The 25601-nt window shown below is 37.1% G+C and overlaps 2 protein-coding genes across 2 annotated transcripts; both read left to right on the forward strand.

Moving 5' to 3' along the window:
• The first annotated feature begins 2566 nt into the window (after window positions 1-2566).
• LOC114516789 (A disintegrin and metalloproteinase with thrombospondin motifs 3-like) lies at window positions 2567-6531 on the forward strand. The gene is made up of 13 exons (XM_028536368.1): window positions 2567-2776; window positions 2996-3038; window positions 3469-3560; window positions 3664-3880; window positions 4000-4127; window positions 4316-4399; window positions 4653-4771; window positions 4884-4903; window positions 5257-5359; window positions 5535-5660; window positions 5785-5935; window positions 6060-6170; window positions 6330-6531. The coding sequence occupies exons 1-13, from the start codon at window positions 2696-2698 to the stop codon at window positions 6369-6371; spliced, it is 1317 nt and encodes a 438-aa protein (XP_028392169.1). The 5' UTR covers window positions 2567-2695; the 3' UTR covers window positions 6372-6531.
• A 4568-nt stretch (window positions 6532-11099) lies between these two features.
• On the forward strand, window positions 11100-25202 carry LOC114516514. The gene is made up of 23 exons (XM_028536022.1): window positions 11100-11267; window positions 11615-11660; window positions 18436-18527; window positions 18949-19159; window positions 19370-19494; window positions 19693-19785; window positions 19918-20036; window positions 20125-20144; window positions 20249-20354; window positions 20449-20571; window positions 20946-21087; window positions 21204-21311; window positions 21758-21921; window positions 22093-22159; window positions 22321-22420; window positions 22659-22805; window positions 22895-23142; window positions 23326-23431; window positions 23557-23699; window positions 23772-23967; window positions 24193-24452; window positions 24558-24657; window positions 24969-25202. The coding sequence occupies exons 1-22, from the start codon at window positions 11172-11174 to the stop codon at window positions 24639-24641; spliced, it is 2796 nt and encodes a 931-aa protein (XP_028391823.1). The 5' UTR covers window positions 11100-11171; the 3' UTR covers window positions 24642-24657; window positions 24969-25202.
• The last annotated feature ends 399 nt before the right edge of the window (window positions 25203-25601 follow it).

Here is a 25601-nt window from a genome sequence, read left to right on the forward strand (position 1 = left end):
AGTTTGCTTGTTTTTTCCTTTCATCGTAAACATGCCTGAAATTGTGCACGCGCATGTATTTAAGTGAATTTCAGCAATGTCGTTGGATACGATAGGGAACAAAATAGACGTGATGTTTGTTGTTTTGTAGTCTTTAATCGTGTTATTACGCATGGAGTTTGTGAATGGACAGTAAAAGACATAGAAAGGGACGAAATAAAACGTATAAGACATTATTCTTGAGGCGATTACCTGTTATACGGTGACTATAAATCGTTGTTTAGGATCGAATCTTTGCTTACAACTTTGTTACACTCGGTTAAAAAAATGGGCAAACGACACCTCGCAAAAAAACAATTAATCAATTTAAAAATATATGACCTTGCTGATCATACACGTCATGTAGTTTTGAATTTTTTTATGATTAAAGTTTTGCTTTTTGGACGCAAATAATTGCTCGGTCACGAACTAAAATTTTACCGTAAATGGAATTTTGGCATTTATACCAATCACAGAGGAAAACAATAATCGCCAATGATTGAGGTCCTTTGTCATTTTCAATAATCTTTTATCGTATTCGAACACCAACAATGCGTCACCTAACGCTGGCGACAGAAATTTAGAACAAACGACAAAACATCTCAATTTTTGATCAGGTGAAGGAAATCTATAGTACATGTGTGCGACCTAAGTGCCCAAATTAACGCTGAGATATTTCATTATTGAATATTGTTAGGTTATTCTACTGAAATAAAAAACTAACATGAAAAATTAAAACGATTTTCTAAATTCTAGAAATATAATTGTTTGCCAGGACTTCTATATTTGCGATTACGCGACTTATGCAAATGACGGTAGCTGTTTACTGTCTTTTGACACGCGCTGTGTCAGACACTTTGCAATTTATAAAGTTTAATTTAACAAGTCTGGGTCTGTGCGAAATAAATATTATTACAAAAGGTGGAGACCGACACTTATCAGGGAGAATGAGATATTTCATGAACATATGTTGTAATTTAAAGTGGAAAACGGAAGAAGAAGTGAGAAGATGATCATTACGTGGGTTTGTATCCTTATGAAGGCGGTCTGGTCCGGTGGAAGTTTAAGAACTCGTTCGTGCGAGTTCCTGGAATAAATGGTACTTTAATTGAATTAAACTAAAACTAGCGTTGTTTACTAACCAAAGTCACGATTCATTAAGAATCTCATTATTTTAAACTGTCACGTTTTGCATCACAAGAATGTTGAAAAATTCGCAGGCAGGCATCGTCACAAGTAAAACCTCTTAAAGGCCGTGGTCAGATGACATGATTCTTTGCTGGCCAAATATCATTTGGTAAAATAACAACTCCTTCTAACAAAGATATCGCATGAGGTTTCGCATGTGCTGATCCGCCCTTCCTCCCAAAGCTCCTCTTCCCATTTCTCGCAGTTCAGACGAAAGTTCGGATGTTTACACAGACTTTACTTTCTCAGAAGAGCCAGCCAGCTCGTCTGGCCATTATCATTGTTACATGCTTTTATTTCATGCTAGTCTTCCACGTGCACTTGATTAGACAAAGCGATTTTTTCAACGCACGTTCGCGCTGTCATCAGAGAATCACATCTGCCTGCGTCTGACGTAGTTGGAATCATTTGCAGTCCATCAAACAGTGTGAGATGCAGTTCTTGTCTCGCCATTCATCATTGCCGTATATTTTAAAAATGCATAAACACTGAAGTCCCAAACAGCACATCACACAAACAGTGACATTATACATCATTATATCATAAAAAATAGCAGTACAATCCAAAATCTATTTAATAGCGGTGAATTAATCGCGATAAAAGCGATTAATAGCAGTGAATTAATCGCTTTTCCGCAATTTATTCAAATTATTCTTTAAAAGGCGTTTGCTGTCTCCAGGTAAATTAAATCATTACTGACAGACCGGACTACGGTCAGTCAAGGTTTATAATGATTTAAGTAATTTGCTGTAATAAAGTCTATAGAAATAGTCAGATATGTTGAGATATGTTCATGTGCTGTTTCATTAATTGTAGGAACTAGATAGTGTTTTAATTTACAATAAGCCAGCTTCCAACTTGTAACTAGTATTCTACAATAAGTTGTCGTGGTTTTTGTCTGAACTACCTGAGAAAGATATCTCAAACGTGGTGGTCCAGTGTAGGTAGTATTCTACAATAAATTGTCGTGGTTTTTGTCTTAACTACCTGAGAAAGATATCTCAAACATGGTGGTCCAGTGTAGGTAGTATTCTACAATAAGCTGTCGTGGTTTGTGTCTGAACTACCTGAGAAAGATATCTCAAACGTGGTGGTCTAGTGTAGGTAGTATTCTACAATAAGCTGTGGTTTTTAAGCCGTGAAACTAAGAACATTTGCCACGAATCCGATTTGGCACGCAAGTATGGCGTGACAATCCTATCCCGTTAATGTACAGGGACATTAAATTTGATTATGACACCCTCTTTCCTGTATTAGGAACAAATCACTTATCGTCTGTGGAAATTACACCAAAGATATTTCCTGCTTGCGCGTGTGACGTCAACCTCATGTGTTGGTTATTCCTCGAGTTATCCTACATAATTTGTCAAGTCAAGATTGCATCAGTATATAAAGCTCGCGACAACATTTCTGAAACTAAAACGACTTAGAAGTCATTGCAAAGAGTTGGCCTTTATTCAAAAGAAGTTTATTGTGTACTGCAAGAAAGATGAACTGTTTGACACTATTGGTTCTGTCTGTGTGCGTTCTGTTTGCCGTTGAAGGACGCAGTACTTTCTACAAAGAAGAGGTACATTGACGATAACTGTTGTTTAGGAATGTACTACTGCTTAATAAGACTTACAGTCGTTGATATTTCGGACTGCAAAGCAACGACGGTTTCTATACCAATTTTGAGTGATATAGTTGCATTCCGTGCGGCGAATCGATTAAGAACGGCAATAATGTATTTTCATTTCAGTCTAAATGAATGTTTTGTCTAAAGATGATATCCTCTCATTTTGAATAGTTTCCAACAAGAATAAGATCTCTCGAAGAACGATTATTACAAGGTGAGAAGGATTATGAAACGTTAGTAAAAATACGAGATTTTATTTAACATAGAAACTGAAACTGATTTCTATAATGGCCGTGTTTCATTACGTTTATGGTTTTGAGTTCTGCGATGCAGAATTCTAGCTTAGAAGCATTGTATAATAATGTGATTCATTCACGACAGAACACCCTTTGAGGTCACTTTCTCAATCAAATCTCGGTAGAAATCATTATGAGTAAAAACCGGATATAAACTAAGCTTTCTGTTTACCGGAAAGGTTTAATGATTCATTGATTAGTTGTAACGTCGGAAAATATTAACGGCTTAATAAATATATCCAAATTATCCCCAACTATCCTCGGCCAAAATGGCTAAATCCCGGAAAAAAAAGGCGTCTGCAACACAGGCAGATGTTGTTCTAGAAAACTGAGGCTTTGTTATTTCAGATGGAATCGATCAAACTCACAAAAGAGAGCGAAGATCTGAAGAAAAAAAGGCATACGTATTTTTTGACAACAGATCAGAACGATCGGTCCAAGTTAGTAGGATATTTGACTTTGCTATCATAGTTTGATAACGTCATTTTACAACACTGAGAGCAAATTGTTTAGCATTGAAAAAACCCATTCAATTTTATATAGTTACTGTGGCGGGATATAAACAAGCCAAACGAAGGATGGCAAATGTTTAAACGACTAAGACCAGGGTCCACTGTACGTGTAAACACGTTTGAAAACGATGAATGGATGGCAGAGGAACTTGCAACTAAACGATCAACAACAATAAATGATGAAAACATTCTTAGACCAAAAGCTAATACAAGAAGTACAAGAACTGTTTGCATCATTAAACGTCCAGGTAATTTCGTTTTCCATAGTTGGTGGCAATTAAGCCAGTGTCAAAGTTACGCGCTACTCAGATGGTGTTTGTCAATCAAAAAGAGTTCCTATAGCGTTCCTTAAACCGACTTTTTTTAGATCAAAGCAAGGCGGACATTGTCATAAAAAAGTTCGTCGAGACCTTCGTTGTTGTTGATAAGAGCGTGAGGAATATGTTTGAAAACAATGATGAAGTTGAAAGATATGTTAAAGTCTTGCTTGGCTTGGTAAGTTTGATGAGAAGAGACACCTTTCTTTAAAGGCTATTGTCCCTTTATATTGTCTCTTCGGGTTTAATCACTTAGTCCTTGAATTTCCTGGTTTTTGGGAGTCTTATAAGTCGTCGAAGCCGGAAGATTAGAACAGAGAAAAATGTGCGTTTTAAAATTAGTAAAATATTTCCTTCTTTCTTTAGGCCACACGTGTATTTCAACATAGCAGTGTAACTCGATATGAACTGAAAATTATTTTAGTTCCATCCAAAATAGTATTTCTTGAGGTAAGACATGAAGTACATCGCAGTGCATGGTAGAAATCCACGATAGGTTCACGCAAGACATCCGCGGTGAAATAAGGTGGTCTAATATTCGCCGATAGTTCATCAGGGTTAATTCTCAGTGGGATCTCGTACCATTGGTGGTCCATTGTTAATAAGCAGCAATCTTTTAACGCCATTCTTTAGTTACTTGGCAAGAACGCTACACAAGTGTTAACATGCAAAAATAAATGAAATAATCCCGTTTTCCATGCAGGATGAAATAAGGTTTGACATAGCAAATGATGAGGGCAACCTGAATATCGCATGTGGTCGCATGAACAATATTGCCAGGAATCAGAGAAAAAGATATGATCACAAGTTATTTTTAACAAGGTACGTTTTTCGTATTACATGTTTGTAGATGAAGAAGATCTTGACAGTCGTGTTGAGGTTCAACATATGACAAGTCGTCAGATAATCTAAAATTTCTATCTATTTTTCGCAGGAATTCATTTGGTGCAGCAGGTAGGCTGAAGAGTTTTCAAGTTTTATTCTTGTGGTGTTTCTTGCTAGCTTAGTTATCAAAATACTGTTCAGAATTTCATTTAATGACTTTTTTTCATATGTGTGTACGTAGCTTTTAAAACCAAAAAGCAAAACGTAAATCGTCTGAACCTTCTTTCATCCCAAAAACATTCATCATCAGTTCATGCACGACAGATCAATCAACAAATTAATCAACGATATTATATATCACATGCATTAACTAATAATAATAATTATGCTGCCAGTCCGGTATATATTTGTGTATAGTGTATGGTTATATCATGCGTAAATTATCATACGTTTTTCTAATCAAGTGTTTCGATCAATTTCAGGTTTTGCGAGAAGAGGAGGAATGTGCAGTCGATCTAGCTGTTCAATCATAAAGGATCACGGGTTTTCCTCAGCGATGACCATCGCTCACGAAGTAGCCCACTCGTAAGTTGAACCATTGATGTTTCGCCCTTATGAAAATCACGTGGGAATCCCAGGGGGGGACGCGTATTCTCCCATATTTTGCATGGTTCCCCTATGATGACATCATCATTTATGGTAAAATATGTGTTGTATAATCAGTGAGCTTTGAAATGAATGATATTACTTCATTATTTAGGCTTGGTGCATCACATGTATATTTCAATCAGTATTCTCGCTACATTATGAGGCCGAGTATAAATTCCTGGATCCATAATCACCGATGGTCCTTGCAAAGTCAGAGTTCGCTTCTCTCAAACACAAGGTCAGTCAAAAACAAGGAAACGTAAAACACGGAAATATTTTTACGGGAGTTTTTTTTTTCGTTGAAACGACGCAATGAAAATGTTTGATTGTAACTGGTGTTCATATTCATTTCTGTTTTATAGAAATCACTATTTCTGTCTTGATAACCAACCCCAAATCAGGGAACGAGGCGATGAACTTTACCACCTTCCAGGAAAATATTTTTCTTTTGAAAAGCAATGTGATTTGGAGTATAACAAGGCGTACACGGCTTGGAAGCCAACAAGATGGCAGGTTGGTTGTTGTATAGAATCGTTGAGGTTCTGTTTGACTGCATGATTAAACGGCAAAGATTAAGAGAGACACGGTTACAAGTTTGATCTGAGTCATATTCACAAACGATTATCTTACATTTAAGCGAAAAGACCCATGTGAGGAGTTAAAATGCAGGATGCCAGGGAAATATGCCTATCTTACGAAAACACCCAACTCCCCTGCCCTGGACGGAACAAAATGCGGGGAGAACAAGGTAATCTTTATTTCCTAATTAGAAGCTCAAAATTGCGATCCATTTCTTCGATGACCTCTTTCAAGGAATTCATGTGTTTTATTCTTTGAAGCGCCTGACAGGCCTCAAGCTATAGATTTCTGTAAAGATTATTAATGTCTTCTTTCTTTCATTCTGCAGTGGTGTATGTCTGGCGAATGTCACTGGAAAAATTCATCGTAAAATCGCAGCTGTGAAGTGACCAAACTTAACATTAAATTATAAATATAGCTATATCTTATGATTGTACAAAGATTTTATACATATAGTTTATGTTTATAGTAGAATAGATTCGTGCGTGTTTGTAAGAAAATGTATTTTGTTCTCAGTTCATCAATAAATTATGTACATAGTCAAACCGTGTTCTTCTTAATTGTTTATTTAAAAATATTGAGTGGAGAATCCAGCAGCACAGACATGAAAATCCAGTACAAGTAAATCTAGTTTAGGTTTTCCTGTATTGCAATAAATATGAGATAAGCTCCCCCCCTTCCCACTTAACTGATAAAGATATCCTTGGATGGAATAGGTTTCCTCCTGTAGTAACACTGGATCAATAAGAGATGATCCTTACTGGACCCTAGGAAGAACAGTTTAGAACTGATAGAGTTATCCAGTGTAAATAAAGTTAGTTTAGTTTAGGTCTCCTCCTGTAGTAACACTGGATCAATAAGAGATGATCCTTACTGGACCTCTAGGAAGAACAGTTTATATAGAGAGCTATCAGGGAAAATATGAGGTTTTGTGAACGGTCTTTCGGCAATAAAGTTTAAATTTAAAACTAATTATTTTTTCTTCTTTCATCATAAACATTCCTGAAATTGCACGCGTGTAGAAGCTGTGTTGTATCGTATCCTATCGTATCCAACGACATTTCAGCAATACGATAGCCAACGAAATAGACGTAATGTTTGTGGTTTTACATCATCATAGCGTCTTTAACCGTTTCATTACGCATGAGTTTGTGAATTAACAGAAAACACATAGAAAGTGACAAAGAAAACGTAGAAAACAGTATTCTTGAGACTTGAGGCGACGACCTGTTAGGATTTTATATTCTGTTGAATGCTTGTTTACGATCGATCACGTCAGTTATTTGTACGTTACGCATTTCAAAATAAAATTACAAAATTGACACTCGAATAAACTTAAATTGAAAAATATATTAACTTGTTTGAACGTAAATACACGAATATATTTGCACGTAGCTTTGAAAATTGATTTTTTTTAATTTGTTTTTTTGGATGCCACTTTTTTTCATATTGCATTTTTGGACGTTACACTACAAAACCAATTAATCAAATTTAAAAAAAATATATAACCTTGCTTGAACGTGGACGTCATGCAAGGTTGAAATTAATTTTTTTATGATTAAAGTTTTGTTTTTCGGACGCAACTAATTGCTCAGTCACGAACTACAATTTTAACGTGAATGGAATTTTGGCAATTATACCAATCACAAGGGAAAACAATGATCGCTAATGATTGAGGTCCTTTGTCATTTTCAATGAATCTTTCTTCGCCTCCGAGCTCCACAATAGTTCGCCAAACACTGGCGACAGAAATCGAGCATGCATGAATGACAAAATATATCTCACAAGTTGTCTGCAAAAAGCACTTTGAATACGTTAGCATTCACCTCTCAAACATGATTGAAATCAATAAACCATGATGTACGTGCATGACATGAAAATTCAGTGCGACAAGTGCGAGGAAACCGGTCAATAATTTGTTTTACATAAATACGCGGCTCTGACATTGTTTATCAAAAGAAGTCTATAATTTCCATCCCTGTTAGGAAACTGTGGAAATTAGAGCAGTGTTAACTTCCGCGTCGCAGATTTGGTGAATCTTAAACTTACAAATATCACGGCAACGCGGACACGGAAAAACTTTACTGGTTTTTTCGCAAGTTAGGTTTCACTCTGTAGTAACACTGGATCAATAAGAGTTGATCCGTACTGGACGGTCTGGACCTTTAGGAAGAACAGAACAGGACGGGAGTTCAGGTAGTTTCTGGGCAAAGTTAACCGCTACTTGAGGTCGATATCTCAACCACGATATCCAAAGCGTTCTCGTGCGCGCTGACGTAAATTAGGACATGTAAATATGATGTGGTTTTCTGTCAAAAAGGGAAGTTCAGGTTTTAAAGCTATGAGAAAAATTGAAGACGGGAGACGGGCTCCTTCCTAAAATAATTATGGAACCTATTAATAATTGTCGTTTCAAATTGTTTAAATTTTCGTGGCCGTGGGTTAAACGACTGTCATGATACTGGGTCTGAAACATATTATATAGCGTGGGTGTTGCCAGTGACATTCAGTGACATGACTCGAGCATTCTTCGAGTCTCTCATCGGGTTTTAGGCAATATTGCTGCATCATATTATCAGAAAATATATGAAAAATGTTGACAGTTAGTTGGTTTACTATTCTCAAAAAAAAGGCGCGCAATTCATCATCGTTTCTTTACGCGCGTCTGAACATTCGAGATTAGACTGGAAAGAAGCAGATTAATATTATGTATATAGGGTTACAACATGCATCGTCCTTGATTATCATCTTCGCCCATCTTTATGTGTCATACACGATATACACTGAGTCACTGGAGTGTTTAGATAACAGAATATAACGTAATGATACCAAAGAATCCTATAGGAGAGCGAAGAAGCAAAGAGGTTTACATGAGTCAACTCATGGAGGAAAAATATTGTAGATTTAACAGACATTATTAACGGAATTTGATGATGAAAGGGCTTATGTGCCTGATAGTTGTTTGGAAATAAATCGTTGTTGTGAGAAACTTATCGATTAACTTCAAGACTGATCGACTGTTTTGAATGTTAACGAGTCGCTTACAATCAATCCTGTATTAATAGTCTGCAAAATTGTGTTTAAAATATGTATTGTTCGTTGTGTTCAGTTTAAAAATGACTAAATCTGTCACAAAAAAATGTAGTTTTCCTGTTTTCAAACTTGTTGTTCAACTGCTAAGGACAGCAATACTCGTAAGAGTTTCTAGAAATTAAAAACTAATCTTCTTATAATTTTTTTTCTCTCCGAATCAGGAAAATCGTTTCACTTAAAAGCTTGGCTTTATAAGGTTTGTGTTTGCAACTGTGTTTTTTACTCTCATCGATCGCATCCACCGCAAATTAAAATGGGAATAAAATGGTGATTTTTTGGGAAGAAAAACAATAAAACAATGTATTTTTTCTCTCTTCTGATATCGCATTCTATACTGATATTCATAATTTATATAACAAATACATGCACCATAGTGTTTCTACAAATCGATGATTTAAATATTTTTATTTAAATAAGTGCATTTATTCTATATTGCGTGCACTCGCGGTATAAAAACCGTTTTGGCTTCGTGATCAATAAGATTAAGAAAAAAGTCTAGCCATGCATTCATTCAGTATAAATTAGGAAGTTTGCAACAGCCGGAAGGAAAGTTCAGCCGTCGATTGTCTGAGGTACAACCAAATAATTTGCGTCATGCGTAAGAGACTGAATGTTAAATACATTAGGAAAAACGGTGGTGGGACGCTGACAAGGTTATTGACGTTTTAACCATGTAATTTACACAGGAGGTGGGTGGAATCCTTTACTTAACCACAGCCATGCGGCCAGATTAAGATTGCTGTGTATCAAATCAATGACAATGCGCCTGACTTTTCATCATGATTTTTTGTCGAACATCGCCACTTTTCATCAATCTCTTTCATCTTCTCTTTCTAATTCAACTCTAACCAACTCGAGTTCTTCCGCTGATTGTTTGCCGCCGTCGTCAATTTCACCGAATTTCCCTTGCGTGAAGACAATCAAAATCTCTTCCTATACAAATTAAGTGTGTCAACAACCATGCGCACGTCGATGAAAAAGTAATCTCAGTGAGCTTTCCTTGCCATAAAAGGAAGCATATTTCTCTTCCTATATATTAATTAGCATTTACTCGATAATCATTAATAAGTGTTTATGTCTTAAAACTTATCTGAAAGAACTGAACAAAATCTCATTTCTTGTCACATTTGCCCGTCAATAAAAATCGATATAAAGTGTCATTTCCATGCAGCAATCGTTTAAATCGAGATTTAAATTGTGGTGTGAATTACGATGGGTTTCCGTTAAATACTTGCAATAATCTGCCCGCTTAAATGTCGAGCTGGAAATTTAAGAAAGCGATTGCAATTAAAACATAGCTTATGGCCTGGCAACTCCGCATCAAGAATGAGAAACAGCAGGAACGTCATGGTACTTGAGAGTTAATAACAATTCATTTAATTTTCCCTGTCAAAGAACAAAATCATGCATACACAATTATTTAAAGAAAATGAACAGAAATACTCATCAAATATTTGTTTTTTTGCACCTGTGCACGCTACACCATGCCATATGTTGTTTAGTAAATACTACTTATATTCAACTCAAAACTGGCCACCCACCCAAGAATATTACGAACCTTATCGAACATTCCAATAAATCAGTTAAGAAGTGAGCTTTGTAAACATAACTTTTTACACATGAAACATGTCTCATTCCAGTTGATTCTATAATCCATATATTGTACAGACTGCAGGCCAAGTTAAAGATCATGTAAAATGGTGAAATCGAAATGCATGATCCGATGAAGGCGATTTCTATCGTAAAATACTTAGCAAATGTTATTGAAGGCGTCAAGGCGAATCGTGTGATTGTTTATCAGGTAAAGATAAATAATGTCAGATTTGTCTAAAGTTTAACCCAAGTATAAGTATACCATTATATTGATAAATAATTGCATGAGGAATATCACGCGATTAGAATGAACGTCAAGCATCATTATGGAGTCATTCTGACGTGTCATCATCTCACGTCAGCAGTCAACAGCCAACGCGTCCCGCGCAATCGTATAAAAGCCGTTAATTTGGTACGCAATCTTCAGTTCGGACACATCCTGACGAAGCGCTGAGGCTTGTCGATAAATAATAACATTTGAAACATGTTTAAGTTCTGTATATTCCTGCTTCTCCCAACCGTCTTGTTGGCAGAACACGAAGAAAATCACTCCAAGCGAGGCGGTATTGTTGCGTTCAAGGTATGTTTTAAGGGTGCTCTTAACAATGAACTGAGTGAAGATACATAAAGCATCGTTTATAATATTACTTATGAAAATGAGACGCACGCAAATTCCAATGGAATTATTACGCGCTAGACTATGTTAACAAAATTATTCTTATTCACACAGTTGCTATAGTTGAAACTAACCTCAAAATGGTCGATAAAATAAGAATTATCCTGTCAATAATTTCAGCTGTATTGCTTCGCTTTGTGTTCAAGGTTATGTGCTAGGATTACAAATACTTAGCTGTAAGTGGATTTGCTCAGCTGGGTCGCCATCTGTTGGCTCAATATCACTAAAAAATTGTTTATTTGCATTCACAGCTAAAACGAAATGCTGGATTCGAATCGGGGATGAATTTGAACGAAGGTAGTACAATTATAACTGTTTTATGAACATGCGTGAATGTGGCATTTTCATATGCGTACTCGCGCACTATTCTGCGCTGCTTCAACCTGATTAACATAATGCGCGCACAGATAATGTCAAATATCACAAGGTATGCGGTAGCAATTGAGTAAATTACAAGCTGTAAAGCAAGTGTTATTATTCGTCGTTATTGCCGAAGATTGTATAAAAAGTAGGGAATTAAGTGCAAAAACGAGTGTTTTAGTTTTAATGTCAAACACACAAAGAGCTACGGTACATTTGTCAGCTGGTTTCCAACTTCCTTCTTTGGCAAGTGTGTACTAAAGCATGCCGTAACTACGGAAACCTCATTGCAAATGGTGATGAACACAGCAGAGAAACAAAGGTTTTACAGTTTCACGACGTTGTTTTCCCACTGTAAACAGCCATTGTCACCGTCGCTTTCAATATGGCGACTGTAATTACCAACTTGTCTATTTCGACGATGACCATTTGAAGATCTGTTGTGGCTAAAATGCATCTTTTCAACGCCGTGTATCCAAGCCTCCCAGTTGGCGTATACAATCGCTTTATCATAACAGACGCCAGGAAACACAATTTCTAAAGCCAACTGTTTTTTTTTGCTCTTTCACGCCTATCGGCTATCATCAGATGCGTTATTCTTGCCAAAAACGGATATCTGTCAATGGGACCCGGTTACTGCTAAGCCCTCTTAATTAAATCATTTCTTTGCGCGAATATATTTAAGCGTTTGCGGTAAGTAATTTACTATATTCGTCTCGAAATTGTACTTGTATACTTTAAAGCAATGATGCGCCATGATGGGCCATGGCTGGCGAATTACTTGTTTATTAGCAATAAATTTACAGACATCTTCTAGTTCTTGACGAGCTGCGTTCATGCATGCACCCACTCGAATCGAAGGAAGGCGTTTAAGGCGATAAAAGTCAAGACCCTATACGTTTTCCGTGTTCGTGCGTAGGTCAGAAAAAAGAACAGAAAATCTGGTTTTACTCAGAAACAACAGGCGTAAAAAAATGTCATTAGAAGCTATTGCATTATAAGCACTGCTTTTTAACACCACAAGAGTTACACTTCAACCGGCAAGACATTCATCAATGAACGCAAGGCTAATTGAGCCTAATTCTTCCATTCGTGATGAAAAAACCCAATTCAAAATAACCAAACAATATTAGTTGAATTTTAAATGGCAATTGAAGCCAAGCAAATGACTTTAAAAGACTAAGACGTAACAAAATATAGATTCTAGTGAACAAAACGTCGTTGCACTATTTACAACATCATCACCTAATCAGCTCATCCGGTGTATCATGTCCTAATTTCATATATACCCTTTTAGTACGAGCTATTTCGAATCTAATATTACATTTAGTGGGTGAAATTCTTTTTAAAACCAGCGGAAAACGTTTAGACAACTATTTTAACCACAATTGCTCAGCAAGGGGGGAAACATGGACCCTCAAATGAAGAGGTCTATCATTGATATAAAATGATATGCTTTTAAGACCGAGTTGATTGATTTCGCAATAAACCACAGATGGAAATTATTTATCTTAACAAGGAAACATACCATAATACCATGCATGGTGTCCATGTTAAGTAAATGATAATGACACATATCTCTCAGTGTGTTATTTCAGAATGTTTTCATTAAAATTGGCAAAACAATCTCCTTTTTTAGTATGGCTCCACCATTTCTAAACTTTTCTAATTCTTCAGCAGAACTCCAGTTAGGATCATCTCTTGATCAAATAGAACTACTGCACTACTTTATAGATCAAAATTACAGAAGAACTTAGTTTTACTGGATGGCTTAAATATTAAACAGTTTTTATATAGTATACCAAACAACAGGCGTGGAAAAACCCCGGAAATGTAACATTGCATGCATAGAGATAGATGGTCAAAGATAATATGTGATGACATTTAGCATTTATAATGATGGAAAGTGCAAACGTTACGTGGATTACTTCAAGCTCCTTCGGCGCTCGAAAACAAATCAACAGAAGTCATTTTTGGTCATTTTTTATACGCAATACTAAACGGAATTCCGGCACTTCCCAACTGTAATTCCGCATTGATGAAACAATATGAGAAATACAATGTTTACGTCAACACCGTACGACTCTTATTGATGGAAATTTCATATATCGGTGTTTTAGAACATTGGTGTATGGCCAAGAGGATTTTTCCACACTTTCAATTGAATTTACATGCATCGTTTAGAAATACTATACTTTAATCTGACCGGATATGTACATACGTATTCACAAAAGGAAGCCATACGCATACAACCGTGATTCTGAAAGCGTTCTATCCCCTGTGAACAGCGTGGGCCTAAGAACTAAAAGTCTAAAAGATTAAGGATGAACCTGCATGATGAGATGAAAACCTCGTGAAAGTTTTCCCGGTTCAAAGACGCGGACATGATCAGCTTTCGTACCAGTTTCTTGTCAGGGAAACTTTTTGCCGTTAAACGAACGAATATATACAACATGTCAAGTAACATTGTTCGTCAGAAAAATCTGTCGTCTGCAGGCGTGCAAGTCCTTTGTTTTGACTTTGACCTTCATTCAAGGGTTTTATTAAATTTTAAGTTCTTTATTAAGTATAGACCGATGATTAAAAGCGGCGAATTGTTGGAATTTCATCACGTAATATCTGCAGCCTTTCAACTTTCATTTTTGCTTTTCATTTTCATTCAACGAATTACGATAATGAACTCCAGGCTTGAATCACTTCGACTGAAGTTGTTTAAGAAATTAATCTAAAAATAATTAGATTTTTAATAGCTTTTTTAATGTTCAGTTTCTATGTAACAAGAGACGAAATGTGATCTGACTCAGGGGCGCCGGACACAGTCAAAGGCAGGGGGGGCAGCAACTCGAAAAAGGGCACTTTAGTTTGTTAAGAAAACAAGAAAAAAAGTTAGACTTAAAGTTAGAAAATGCATGTCTTTTTTCAATCTTCAAATAAAGAATGGTTTCTTATGGAATTCAACGTTGTGCGCTTCTGCTTTCGGCAATAAACCGATATTAAAGAACAAAAATTACAAAATAAAGATGTAATAATGCTTTAATGAAAAATTGAAATGATGAAATTATATAAACAAACAGTAACAAACTAGTTATTCCACGATAGAGTTAATTAAACCTTTTAATTAACATTTTCCAAAATAACGTCGCCGTTGTTCGTTTGCCACTATGAACTCTTTAGCAATATTTTCGCTATTTATTTCGTCAATTCGTCCTTTGTGGATAGCAGCGAACATTCTATTATTTAGGGTGTTCTCGGACATGGTCGATCTGAGCCATGACTTGATACGGCGCATTGTGCTAAAAGTTCTTTCTGCTGTAGCGGAGCTGATGGGAACTGACATGTAAAATGTCAACAGTTTATGAACTTCCGAAAGGCATTCCTTGATGCTCTTTCTAGAGTTCAAAATTTCACAAAGCGTCGATAGGGTGGTGACCGTCTTGATAGGTAATGCATGTTCTGCGTTGTAAAGCTTTAACACAACTGGTAGCTCTTTTAGCTGCTCCTCCAAGATATCAGTATTAATAACTGCTGGTAAACTTTTTAACTGTGGTCGAACTTCTTCGAGGAATTTTTTTTGTTTGCTGCTGCAAGTAAACATGACTCTATTGCTTCAAGAATCTCTAAATCTTCTTGACGAAAACGTCCCTGTAGTGCTTCCACCACAGCATCAACAGCTTCATAATAAATACGCAGTAATTCCGTTGTAATATTCATTTCTGTCGCAGATGATGGCGAACTTGAATGAGCAACATACTCGGACAGACGACATGGAGCTTTTCTTTGCCTTTTTGACTTTTGTGTTTCATGTTCTTCTCGTAACTCTGCCAACTTCATTGTCTGCTCATACAGACGTTGAAACTCTTCTTCGGACCTTATCTCCTGTAGACGCACTTGCAATTTCTTTATACTATAAACTGCTTGTTCTGCCGTGAGTGATGCGGATTGTAAATTCTTGGAATTATTTTCTAATAAATTTGCAAGTTCATGCATAACAACCACTTGAAACATCGGTCGCACTGATCTAACTTTTCCAAGCAATCCACGTGATTTTGCACGACACTCAGGAGTGATGCTAAGATCCTTTGATAAGATTTCTAACGCCTCTTGTAACTCTGGAGTTTTTTTATGAGCACCGCAGCTGCTGAACCTCTTGTCGTCCATCTTGTTCGAGATAAATTCTTTAACTTCAGAATCTCTGAGAAGCTCTCTGAAGAATTAGCGATTTCTTTTTGTATATTCTCAAAAGAAGGACACGTTTTGGACTCACGCCCACTAGAACATACAAATCTTCGCACAGATCTTGTGCTTCAGCAATCAACGGGGACAATTTTGTGGCATCTTTAAACACAAGCTCATTGCAATGTGCAAAACAGTGGATATGGATTATGTTATCCCCAAACTTTATGAGTGCGGCAAGTCGTGTCATAGACGATGCTCCGTCAAAAGCTGTGCCAACGAGCTTTTTGTGTCCATATTGCATCGCAACATTATGTCGTGAATATACTTCAACAAAGCGTCTGATGTCAAGCCTTGTCGCATGACAATACGCCAATGAAGTTTTCCGGTTGTCTCGTAACTGTTGTTGCAAGTTCGGACTGAAAACGACAATTGCTCCAATTTTGAAATATCGCTTGCTTCATCACATATGATAGAAAAGAATTGTTTGAATTAATTTCTTCAACTAATGTTCGTCTTGCATTCAACACTATCAATCTTTCTTGCTCATTTAGGATATCGTGAGAGAAATATTTTTCACTTATTAGCATTTTCAAGCCGGGGTTACTTTTGGCTTTGTCCCTATTAAATTGAGCAATATTGGATTCTTCATCTTGATGACCTCGAATAGCAAGTCCCTGCCTTAAGAGAGTTTTCATAGTATCCAAGTGAGCGACTAAACCAGTCTGTCTCAGTTGTTGCTGCTTTCGTCGCTCACTATCTATTTGACAAGCTACGTCAGGTTGGTCTTTTTTGGATTCTTTAGCAGCACTTCGATGCTGTTCACTGCGTTCATGTTCCTCTATTCTTTCCTTGCCTTTTTTCCAGTTTTTAAAACCTTCTGCCTTATCGGAGAAGATAAACGGCGAGTAATCATGTGGTTGTCGAAACAAGGTGCATTCTCCACAAAACGCAGCCCTTTTTTCTTGGTGGTACCACAACCAGTTATGGTGATGAAACCATTCCTTTTGAAAATACCTTCCTTTGTTTTCACTCATTTTTTTCACGCTCGATGTAAAACGAAAGTCATAATTCGTGGCTTTAATCCAAGGATCGTCTGTTTCATCACATAAAGTGGAGGCATCACTAACACTGCTATGTCTCTCTTCTGTGGTACACTCAGCATTATCATTAAAAGCGATAGATTGTGTGGAAAAGGACAGTTTAGTTTGGCCCCTAGCTTTAGAAGCTTCTAAAAGTTGCTTCCTAGCAACACTTTGCAAGCGATTTGCTCTTGGCATTGTATTGTCACTGAAAGAGTTTTTTATATAATTTAAGTATCGGAACTCGTAAAGGGAACATCTAGTAAGCATCTTTAAAGTAAACATCTGTGTTTTATATTTTACAAGTCACAGGTGGCCTTCTATTAGATTGCTTTTAGATGAAGTATTTCTTTATTCAAGTGCTGACATATAGTAGCGCTGGCGCCATTATTCTCTCAGCGCACGCCATGTCGCCACCTCGGTCAAATACTCAAATTTGCGAAGTGTCAATATACCGAAATATACAAATGAAAATACTCGTGCTTAAATAAAAATACTACAAGAAGCAAAACTACGCTTGAACTGACTTCCCTAAAACATTTGCAAAGCACTCTTTCGTTTTAAAGCCATTGTAAACATGAAATCTAGAAATTTGCGAAAATACAATTATACAAATTTTTAGGCCCTGTTTTCTCTCTGGGAAATTATACTCAAACAATTAGTGACCTCAGGTTCGTTAATTACAAGCTGCATATTTACGAGATGGCTTGTTATCACAGCTCACATTTGGTAAATAATTGTGAAATAGTAAACCTAAAACCCTTCATGCTTTGGCATTTTCACCTGTACACTTTTCAATGTACACTTCTTTGGCAAGAAACCTAGGTCCTAGAATACTGATCGAGATAGAAGAGCTTTGAATACTTAATATCAATAATATGTATGAAATTACCTTTATCAATAATTCATATCAATTCGCTTTGGATAGGCAAGCTCCCATATTTCCTTGTGCATGTGTACATCAATCCCTAATTATCCCTGGGACAACCGTCATACCCTCGCGCGTCCGCCATTTATCTCTTACGCAACCCACAACCGTATAAAAAACACCAGTGGACAGCGGAATGGAGTAGCAATTCAATTTTACACGGGTTTTAAACTTGTCAGTAGGCAGTAGGAGTATCGGCCGATGACTATAAAAACTGACAACTACAAGTTTGCAACGATTCATTGGGAATTAATTCCCAAATTGCCTGAAAATATATACATTCAATGCCTATGAACATATAAAGGGCAAGCTGCCCCCGCTGCCCCCGTGAACAAAGGGCAGGGGGGGCAGCTGCCCCCGCTGCCCCCGTGGTTCCGGCGCCCCTGATCTGACTGTTGATTGTATTGAGTGTTGTATTTCCTCGAGCATTTACAAAACTCTTCAGCACCGAGTCCTGACAATATCACACATGCATACAGTACGTTTTTAAAAAGAAAATTATCCTTATACAATCTTCCTTCGTTCACAGAGCTGCAAGAAGATACGATCCACTCAAGAGAGAAACGAGCAGAAAAGCAAAGTTATATTTATCTTGATAATGTCAGTGGAAAAACTGTCAAGGTACATTATTTAAACTCAAACGAAGCTCGAGGCTTTACCTAACCCCCTCCCTTCTTTGACTCCCTCCCTTTCCCGCTCCCCCTTCCTTCCTTGACCCCTCTTTCCTGCTCCACCCTCCCTTGCTTGACCCCCCTCCCTTCCTTGACCCTTCTTTACTGCTCTCCCCTCCCTTGCTTGACCCCGCTCCCTTCCTTGACCCCTCTTTCCTGCTCCCCCCTCCCTTCCTTGACCCCTCCTTACTGCTCCTCCCTCTCTTTCTTGACCCCTCTCCCTTCCATGAACCCCCCTTTCCTGACCTTGAACTCCCTTGTCCCCTCGCCCCAGGCTCAGTATTCCCTGCAAATTAATAGACGTTATAAGGATAAGGTGCGCGATTTCTCGTGGTTTATGTTAATTTGTGAGTTCAAACATTATTATTAAGATATTCTGGAGAGACATAAAGACAAGAAACCCTGCAGCTTATTATAGAACACTTGGTCCTGGTGACGGAATTAAACTCAATACCTATGAAAACCATGAGTGGACGGTGGAGGATCTTTACAGAAGACGCCTAATGATTAATGGAAAACCTTCGATTATTCAGAAAGAGAACAATCGTATGACAAGAACCATTCTCCGTATAACAAATCCAGGTATAAACATTGAGCATTGTGTGAAAATCCCGGATTGTCCAGAAGACCTTGCTTGATTACTGCATGGGAAAAAGTTTGAAGTATCAATGACTTAACTTTAGACGCAGTGAGACTGTGTGAGTGAGATTCTGCGATGTCGCATTGAAGTGCTAATAGAGAAAAACATTTTCTAATGCTGGAGGTTCTAACAGCGAGATATTTCCCATTAAGGTCAAACCGTCAGAGAAATCGGAGAGCGATACATAGAAATGATGGTAGTCATAGACAAAGCTGCCGCTGATAGACACAAAAATGACGAGGAAATAAAAAAATATGTCCTGACATACATGCAATTGGTAAGTGAACGAACACGGTCAAATATCTGTGTTGGTTTCCCTTGTTTTGTTCTTTCCCAGGTGCCTATTAGTCTTAACTGCCTATTATTAATCCAGCGTAAGGTGTAAGAAAAAATGACCAACTGAGAGCAATCTTTTTTTGAAGATCGAGATTTTATATCCATCAAAATATTAATGAATTCATTTTATAATTTCCAGGCAACATCAATCTTTCAACACAGTTCCTTAACTAAATTTGGAATTAGGATTCGTTTGGTTCTTGCAAAGTTGGTAATATTGCGAAGTGACTTGGTGAGTGGTTTACGAATGAACGTAATACTTATTAAGACAAAGCACCAAAAATTGTTGGTTATAAGTGGAGCTCCTGAACAAGCAGTGCATGTCCTTTAGCAAGCACTAAGTTCAATACATCTTAAACTCTAGGCCGCGGTGAAATTGGATCCACGTATTAAAGACAGAAATTTAGAAAAAGTTTGTACCTATATGAATCGAATTGGGAATGTTGGGTCCAGGAGATATGATCATAAAATGTTTATAACAAGGTTAGAAATGCTCCAATATCATCATCAGTGAAACAAAGTGTATTGAACGTATTGAAAAGTTAATAATTTTTTAAATCAATTTTTAAAGGAATTCCTTCGGAATGGGAGGTGGGTAAGCTTACAGTCTCGTGTGCATGAACACTTTTTAAATTTTTCTCCTGTCAACAACATTCAACCCATTTTTAACCGTGAAAATGTGTTTCTTGATCTAGGCTATGCGATGACATCAGATTTGTGCAGTCAGAGAAGAAGTTGTTCCATCGTTTTTGATCATGGATTTACTGCCGCGTTTATCGCTGCCCACGAAGTTGCACACTCGTAAGTTTTCGTAACTCCCGAACTAATAATCATATCACCCTAAAAGTAATATTTTAAACCCCATCATGGGCCTCATAACGCTTTCCTTTTATAGGATTGGAGCAGATGACAAAGATTATGGCCAACATTCAGGATACGTCATGTCTAAAATCGTCGATGCACGATTTGATTTTCACCGCTGGTCAGCAGACAGTCAAATTTCTATCCTCAAGAGCAGGTGCTCGAATCTATCATCTATGATCTATACCATTTATGATCTATACCATCTATGATCTATACCATCTATGATCTATACCATCTATGATCTATACCATTTATGATCTATACTATCTATGATCTATACCATCTATGATCTATACCATTTATGATCTATACTATCTATGATCTATACCATCTATGATCTATACCATCTATGATCTATACCATTTATGATCTATACCATCTAAGAACTATGATCTATATCTATAATCTATACCATTTATGATCTATACTATCTATGATCTATACCATCGTATACCATCTATGATCTATACCATAAGATTCAGCAAAGATTAAGCTGTGTGGTAAACAAAATCAACTTTATTTTCATAGAAATCTCGACTGCACAGTAAACAACCCTGGGAGGATTCCTGGGTTCCCTATCATACACAAATATCCCGGAGTTCACTATTCATTTGCTCGACAATGTCAATTGGAATTTGGTGACGATCACACTGAAGATAGACGACTAGGGGTGAGTGTCAGTGAGGCTTATACAGACTGTCATTAGTGTGTTATAAAAGACGTGTACTGTAAGATTCTGTTTTGTATTGCTTCTTTATCTAACTATACTTCATTTGTTTTTTTCAGCTTGATCACTGCGAGAAATTACAATGCCGGTTACCACCCCCCTTCAGCTTTTTGCTTAAGACGACTAGTTCGGCCCCACTTGATGGAACAAAATGCGGAACGAACAAAGTAATAATTTGGTTTATCATTAACATAGCTGTACAAAATGAAAATGTATATATTTTCTTAGAGGTCCAGTAAGGATCATCTCTTATTGATCCAGTATTACTACAGGAGGAAACCTAAACTAAACTAACTTTATTTATACTGGATAGCTCTATCAGTTCTAAACTGTTCTTCCTAGAGGTTCAGTAAAAATCATCTCTCATTGATCCAGTGTTACTACAGGAGGAAACCTAAACTAAACTAACTTTATTTATACTGATAGCTCTATCAGTTCGGAAATGTTCTTCCTAGAGGTTCAGTAAGGATCATCTCTTATTGATCCAGTGTTACTACAGGAGGAAACCTAAACTAAACTAACTTTATTTATACTGGATAGCTCTATCAGTTCTAAGCTGTTCTTCCTAGAGGTCCAGTAAGGATGATATTCATTTTTCCTGTTATCGTTTCAGTGGTGTTTATCAGGAAAATGTACGAAAAGAGCCGGGGGCGATATTGTCGGATCAGATGGTCCTAAAGTTGACGGAGGATGGGGATCATGGAGACAATGGTCACCATGCTCCAGAACGTGCAACAATGGTGTCCAAATACGTCGGCGAATGTGCGACTCACCCAGGTATTATACCAACATTTTGCAAATTAAAATTTCGATTTCAAAGTATTATATTTTAGACTGTCCTGTCAAACCGTTTCTCTGTACTTAATACTAACCAGGATTTTTATTGAGCTTCAAAAAACCAAAATACTTTTGCGCTAACATGAGGATGATCATCATCTGTCTTGACAGGCCAAGCAATGGTGGAAAACCTTGCGTTGGATCAAGTAAGCAAGAGAGAGTATGTGAGACGAGAAGGGTAAGAATAACTAAAAAAGATGATAATATTTCCATGCGGAATATCGCGCAATTGTGAAGAAGCGAATGAAGCCACTTAATTCGATGAAATATTGCGATAAGTTCAATAAAGGGATTTATTTTTAATCAACTTATACAATTTTTTCCTTCATCTTATCCAAGACTTGTCCAACATCCGTCTCAGAAAAAGATACTGTCTGTTTTACGAACGGTGAAAAAACAAGATCCCCACGACGATGGAAATACTATGATGACACAACAGGTTCGTCGCATTTTCGTTAAACTGCATTTATACGGACAGAAATAACCACAAGCATCAGAAAGTAAAACAGAAGTTAAAACAAACTTAATATAAGATAAGCAATGTTATTAAAACGATTAAAAGGCGAAAAGTTGAATAATCAAAGGAAATTAAGTACAATAACATTATCTTAGCAATGAAATAATACCGAAGAGCCATAATTGATTTCTTCACTGACAATTTGAACCTTATCTTGTAGTGAGTATTGATTGTACGTTTGAAAAGAGTACGTGTGCTTGGTCTAACGACAAAAAAGCCGGACTCAGAAGGTGGACTCTGCATAAGGGTAGCACGTCAACGTCCAACACCGGACCATCGTATGACCAGACTCTTAAAACGAACGAAGGTTTGACGAGAATTTCCCTTAGGTTGATCTTTAGTGAATCTTTAGGAAGAACAGCTCAGAACTGATTGAATTGTACTCTTCCTATCCAGGTCAATACATCTACTTTGAATCCTCGACGCGAGGTGATGCTAAAGCAATACTCTCCAGTCCTCTCATAAAGATTCGACGAGGTTGTTTGAGATTTTCCTTTCATATGTGGGGAAGCCGAAGAATGGGTCAATTGAAACTAATTAAAACTAGTCGAGAAATCAGCACCACCCTTTGGAGGATTTCTGGAAATCGAGGCAGGAGATGGTATAACCACACTATTCAAGTGGTAAACTATAATCCCTATCGGGTAAGTTGTTTTGATCCCGGCTTGAAAGAAATCTTAGTTTAGTTTCTTTTCCTGTGATGAGACTGGATCAAGAAAATACGACTCTTCTTGGAAATCGAGGAATAGCAAAAAATGCATGTAAAAAGTGATGAGTTATTCTTTATAAATACTGTTGAATTAAAAAAATTTTATGTCATACCCTAGCTGTCATTCCTGGCAAAGAAAAGAGGTGGTACAGACAAGAGCGACATAGCTTTGGATGATATTACATTCACCGAAGGCTCGTGTACCAGCGCTGCTGTAAAGAAAGGTATTAAGTTCGTGTCTTAAAATTACATTATCTAGAATACGCGCACAGCGAGTATGAAGCTTGTTTCGTAGATGATAGTTTTACCCAAAGTTTTTCAAAATGTTCCGTCTACTGTTATGTTTCAGTGGAAACGAATCCTTGCCAGATAAAATGCACGACAAGCGATAACAGAAATCCTACAATGGTCTTAAAGAACATCAATGTCTTTGATGGGACTGCTTGTTCTACCTCGACTACAACTGGAGTTTGTTATAACGGAATGTGCAAGGTAACGGTGATTTAATTTGAGAGTAAAATGAGAAAATCAAGAGATACGAGAACAACGTATTTGTTATTTTAGACTGTCGGCTGTGAACGGATTTTGGATGGTAAAAAGTGCGCGAATCGAGACAACCAGGCCGCAACCAGAAGGTCTTCAACCAGAAGGTCTTCAAGTCCTTTGGACTGTGATTTTGAGAGAAACATCTGCAGTTGGAAAAATTCACGTTCCCAGCGTAATCAAATTAATTGGTTTAGGCAAAGACAGACGGGCAAAGGTATATATACCCTTTGAAAACATAATACGGTTTACAAAACACACTGGTTCACTGAAAAAATGGCCTCCGGGAACATGCTATTGTTGTGGTGATTATACGACTGCCATGATCATGTTATCTGCTCATTTCAATACCTCAAAATCATCTCATGCTTCTTTGAATCTCAGGTAACCGGGCTCATGTAAACAGCCCCTAACTTGTATTTGATCTATAATTTCTCCCAAGGTTATTACCTGAGAATTCGCCATGGGGGAGGACGTGAAATGAAAGTTGGTTCTTTAGTTAGTCGTGAAGTAAACGCCAACCCAGCCTGTCTATCGTTCGCTTATAAACTAAATAATAGAGGAGGTTTCGCCAGACTTCGAGTAAAGTTGAATCAGATATATGGAAATCGGACAAAACGACCCAGCACTGTAACGACTTTGGCCACCACTGAGATGTGGAAAGATATGAAAATAACATTGCGGATGAGTCGACGTTTTGAGGTAGGAGAATGAACCCAGGTCAACTACTAAGATATAAACTGTTTCCCCATGCATACAGGAGGAACCCTCCAAGCGTTGGAATAAAACTTGTTTCTGTTTCACCAGGTTGTATTTGAAGCGACTTTATCATCAGGACACACGGGGTTTGTTGCAATTGACAGCATTCGATTCCAATCAGGAAGGTGTTAGTTACACCTCGAACACGGTTAGTTATGGTAAAAATATCAAACTACACAATAAACTAATTTTGCTTTCTAAACGTCTGTTCACAAGATCATTTTTTGTCGGCACGAATTCACTTCTGATGTATGGAATGTAGTCTGTTATTGATAAAGCAGTACTGCATTGGCTAAGTTGATTTCCTGCCCATATACATCACAAGTCAACAGACTATAAAACATCCCTCAGAAGTGAATCGAATCAGACAAAATAAGATTGTGTAGACAGACGTTAACATAGCTTACAGGCGCTGATTAAATAAAGCTAATATTATTAACTTATTAAACTATGTTTCAGGGTTAGTACAGATGAAGGTGTCCACATATTCACAACTCACACTGACGTAATCATTTATATATTCAAAAAATATATGCAGTTATGATGGAAACCCGCCGGGGATTGGAACATTTTCAATGTATAAACACTATGCACATATATTAATTATAGTATGTAATCTTTTTCGAAAGAAAAATTGTAAAATATATATATTTCCAATATATAGGAAGATTTGTTGATAATATATTAAAAATATTTTCGGGATATATATTGATTTGATTGATTTATTTTACTGACGTATGCTAATACTGCTCAGTCTTGAGAAGTCTTGATATAGGAGGGGGAATGGAGCTAACTGGAAGACTGTAATAAAATAATCTTATATAGATATAGTCACATAACGTTTTTACGAGTTTACTATATAACCCAGCAAGCTGTATCATTTGTTAAAATCCTTTGATTGAATATAATTGAGTATAATTTTATGAAAAAATCTCTGCGTTCTTCAAAACGGTTTTCAAAAACATCGGCATGTATACAGAGGCCAGGTAACGGTGAGATCAAGCAAAACAGATGTTGATATTGAGCTTCCTTTCGCAAAGGCGACACAGAAAGAATAACGGCTGATTAACGCGTTGATTAAACAGTGCTATT

The sequence above is a fragment of the Dendronephthya gigantea genome, unplaced genomic scaffold (assembly GCF_004324835.1).
Source record: "Dendronephthya gigantea isolate DGI-Jeju-01 unplaced genomic scaffold, DenGig_1.0 000006F, whole genome shotgun sequence".
Taxonomy (NCBI): Eukaryota; Metazoa; Cnidaria; class Anthozoa; order Malacalcyonacea; family Nephtheidae; genus Dendronephthya; species Dendronephthya gigantea.